This window comes from Macrosteles quadrilineatus, unplaced genomic scaffold (assembly GCF_028750875.1).
Source record: "Macrosteles quadrilineatus isolate MER2022 unplaced genomic scaffold, UCM_ALF_1.0 Scaffold_1__1_contigs__length_201487025, whole genome shotgun sequence".
Classification (NCBI taxonomy): Eukaryota; Metazoa; Arthropoda; class Insecta; order Hemiptera; family Cicadellidae; genus Macrosteles; species Macrosteles quadrilineatus.
Window position 1 is genome coordinate 192,586,321 of NW_026542594.1, and position 4,270 is coordinate 192,590,590.

Below are 4,270 nucleotides of genomic sequence, written 5' to 3' on the forward strand. Positions count from 1 at the left end.
TGAACTATTTGTGGAATACCTCAACCTTTGGTACCTTTATTGTTCCAACTCAACCCTAAAAAAGGTTGAGTTTTATTACCTTTACATTTTTAGAATGCTATTGTCTAGCGGAATAGTATAAACAACCAGAAAGGAAGTAAGTTTGTAAAATGGAGTGTAAAGTTTATTCACTATTATCCCATGAGCAGGACTCAGCGTGCTGACTCAGTCACTTTCTGTTGCTGAAGTAATTAGTGATACAGCTGAGATTGACTCAGCACTGAAATCATCAGTGTTTGCAGCATCAGCACACCTAAACATACAGTAATATTTTGTCTTTTGAATCAGCCATGTCATGTTTTAAACCGATCTTTAATTCTAAATCCAATATAAAGTTCGGTCCTTATTTACAGCTAGAAGTAGTAGCAACCCTAAATTGCTGGTGTCTATTTTATTTTAATTTATCCTATCAAGGGTTAGGTTTGGTAGTAAGCAATAAGAAAACAACATTAACTTGGCTTGTCATCTATTATAGGTATAACATTTGGTGAAATCAGGAATAAAGTACTTTTCCTATTAACTCTTCGAAAGTAAGAAGTATTTTTTGTGACGCACTTTCATCTTTGGATTTGAAAAACTCCGTCATGGATTTTATTTTTATAACACAATGCATAAAATCTTCGAAAGATATGTAGCCGTCTCTTGTCGCGTATTTTCGTATTAAGCTACTGCGTATCTGGCGACCAACATTAAGATTGAGTGCTTCCAAAGCATTTTGAAGACTTGACGAGTTCAAATATCCTGTAGCCTTATCGCTGTACAATTCATAAATTGATTCCCACGTTTTAATCATATTCCACAAGGCTTGAAATTCATTATACTCCAGCTTCCCTGAATGGTCTGTATCCAGTAGGGCTACCATGCTTCTACACAGATCATATGAATAACCACCTGTCGTCTTTCCTAGAGCACTTCCTACACAGGTTGGTTCCAAAACTTTGTTGTATATAAAAGTCGCAGCGTCAAAAAGAAAATGTTCCCAACCATCACTATTTACCTCAGCTGGCGAAACAGGTTTCTTCAAACCGAAATCTAAAACGTTCTTCAAATCTTTCCAATCAACTTCCTTGTTAGGGCCAGACACCTTGAGGAAATAGTCCGTAATTGATTGGTCAATTTTGTAATCTTTAATAGTTTCTGTTGTTCTTCGTGACACTGGTGCGTCATGGTCTTGCACATCTTCCGGTGAAAGACCAACTTTAGTAGAATCTGATTCCTTAATTAGGGGTTTCTTTTCAGTGTAAATTCTCAAAAGGAAATCTCCATTTATTCCTTTTTCTGTAAAAGGAATTACACAATACGCTCCTGGCTTAAACTTATATCTACTTACTACTTCACGCTCTTCGTGTCTAACTACGTGTCCAATTGGTTGGTTGTTTGTAAAAAAAGCATAGTCCATATGTTGGTTCAAGTCAGAAGTACGGTAAACCTTAAACCCTAGAACTGCGGACCCATGATGTTTTCTTAGCAACGCAATCAGCACAGAGCACTCACCGTCGTTGTCACCGTCCGCTTCGTTCAGCTTAAACCTTATCTGCGGATTCCAATGCAGCAATTCTAATCCTCCAGCCGTCACACCTTTTATCCAACTGCCCTTGACCATATCCAAGTGCCAAAGTCCAACTTCTGAGTTCTGTCCGTACGCGTTTAAATATACGTTCGGACTCAAATAGCATATATCAACGAACTCGAAGTTTGACTTAAAGTCTGAAAATTCCATCACAAACTCTCCCTCATTCCGGTTAACCACTGCTAATTCTTCTTTGAGGTCTTTAGGGACTAATTCCCACTCCCGTGATCCGTCACTCCTTGCGCCTTTCCACTCAAAATATCCCCAAGGATTTCTGATACGAATCAAAAGGACTTCTCCACGTCCAGGGACACTAACGGTTCTTGCACCAGTTACCGTGTATGCGTGATAATTTTTAAGACCTCGATTAGATACATCCCCCCCAAGGATTACACAACATACGAGCGATTGTCTTGCAATAGCCTTGACCAAAGTCTTTTCAAATTCTTTTGGAAGGTTACGAAGCTGAATTTCCTGAACTACTCCACCCGTGAAATCTTGCATAACATCGAAAGGATATCCCCCTCCTTTTATATCTTGGTATGCGCCATAAAGAAATTTGAAGTAGGCCTTTAGTAACAGAACTGGCCAGAAAGCATTAGTTGGCGATTCAATGAAGGCCAATTTCCCTTTCAGAGTTGGGAGACGGTCATCTACTACTACATCGTACCATCTTCCGAATCTCCAAAACCGAAAGTGAAATATTCCTGCGTATTTATCATAAAAGCTCTGATCTGAAGGGACCACTTGCTTCACAAGTTCCGGATGAAACGCCAGAGCAGACATAGCCGCTATTAAATAGCAGTTTCCTGCATGTAGAACACCACGCGCTTGCATGACATCGTGTTGAGTCGTTTCTCCAACGAACAACTGAGGTTCTTCAGTTATCTTCGATGGTCGTAGCCACTCATATTCTTTATTCAACTTGAAATGAGGATCGTTAAATATGTAACCTCTCTGCAACAACCAATCTCTTATATATTTAAAATCCTGGTTGTGGAGTTTGTAAACTGGCTGCTCTGTATTCTGCTGAATTTCTTGTTTTCCTCGTTATTTGAACAAATGGAAATGTAAAATTTACTACTAAGAATTTTCTGTTTTGGACATTATGTGTTATGTAAGTTTAGATGTTTACAGTTCAAATTTTAACGTCAGCTGTGTGCTGAAACTTACTTTTGTTAACTTTGAATAGGAAATGTTTTGATTTAGGAAAACCTAACTACTTTGATTAAGACTACGTGAACAACGGTCGCATCATAGAAAAATCACTATAAATGATCTCGAACTTTTATTATAAACAAGATGTGGTGTTTGTCTGTCTGCCTGGCTGGCTGTGTGTTTGTATGTACTTTACTAAACGTAAAAGCTACTGCTAGGACTGGGCTCAAGTTCCACACGAATAAAGCTACAGCTCCGAGGATACATATAGAACTATTCCCGCTTCGATGTTGACCTAGGACTCTGCCCCGTAGGCTTTAAAAGTTCTGAGGTGTAAATATTGATTGGTATCCACGGCAACAATGAGCAAACTCACACACTAAATCAAAACACGTAGAACTGTTCGGTGTACGTATTTGATTAATTTCACCTCCTTCGACAGGCGGTACCACTGCGTCCCCAGATGGTCAATCACTGACAATGATTTATTCTGAGTAAAGTTTTCCAGTCACGGACACTCAAATTTAGTTGTCAAACAGTTCTAATCTAACCTAACCTAACCAACCAAACTTGCTGTAACATTTCGAAATTCTGTTTTATATTCACTACATGACTTTTCTATTATCCAATGGAATTACTCAAATTAAAATTAAGATTAAATAGCATGATTTGTCTAGGGGGGGTAGTATTCCAGTCGCGGACACGGCTTCCATATTGGTTAGTTGGCAGATTTTGTGACGTCACGTTTCACCTGGGGGGGTAGTTTTCCGGGGGATAGTATTCCACATCCCCACTCACTCATCACTAATTCTCCCACTTCCCATTTACCTAGGAGGCTGAAATTCGGTACACCAATTCTTTGGGCATTAAATAGATAGTTTTTATTCTGATCGGGCTTTCGGGCTCTGCCCCAGTGGTTCTGGAGTTTAAAAGGAAATAATGAATCTTAACAGCTGTTTCAATTAAACAAGTTGGTTCTGTTCTATGATGTTCAATAGCATTAAAGTTACAAGGATTACCAACAGGGTGCAGCACTATTATTTCTTTTTAAATTTATGACAACAGCTAATTTGCAACCAAAAGGTGAGTGAACCGAACGAACTTCAACCTGGAGGCAAGTTAGCGTACCAAGTAGGTATTTGTGCCAGTTCACTTGTTTTAATAATTATTTTCAACGAAAAAGAGCTTTAGCTGTTTGTAGATGTATTGGAAAATGCAATCACTTGCCTTTGACAACAAAACTCTCGGCCTTAACAAGGAGTTGGTTCACAGAGCCTTACTTTGTGGTCGCCAAAGTGTTTACGGTTGAGAAAATAATGTCTCTCGGTATATTACTTGCTTTGAAATGCGGTTACCAGGAAAACTTCAATAGGAAATAGTTCTGGTACTACTGCATTGAGAAAATTGGTTAAAATTTATATATTTAAAAGTATTTTACAATGGTACCTTCAACTTATATAATTGAACAGAAAAATCCGTAATACACAAATGGTTTAGTACATG

The 4,270-nt window shown here is 38.5% G+C and overlaps 1 protein-coding gene across 1 annotated transcript; it reads right to left on the minus strand.

Moving 5' to 3' along the window:
- Nucleotides 1-490: 490 nt before the first annotated feature.
- LOC128983416 (calpain-A-like) lies at nt 491-2,405 on the minus strand. The gene has a single exon (XM_054402700.1). It carries the CDS (start codon nt 2,393-2,395, stop codon nt 533-535), a length of 1,863 nt encoding a protein of 620 aa, XP_054258675.1. The 5' UTR covers nt 2,396-2,405; the 3' UTR covers nt 491-532.
- Nucleotides 2,406-4,270: the final 1,865 nt, after the last annotated feature.

Coding starts and splice junctions, on each gene's coding strand:
- LOC128983416 (XM_054402700.1), bottom strand. CDS start 2,395: ATGTCTGCTCTGGCGTTTCATCCGGAACTTGTGAAGCAAGTGGTCCCT.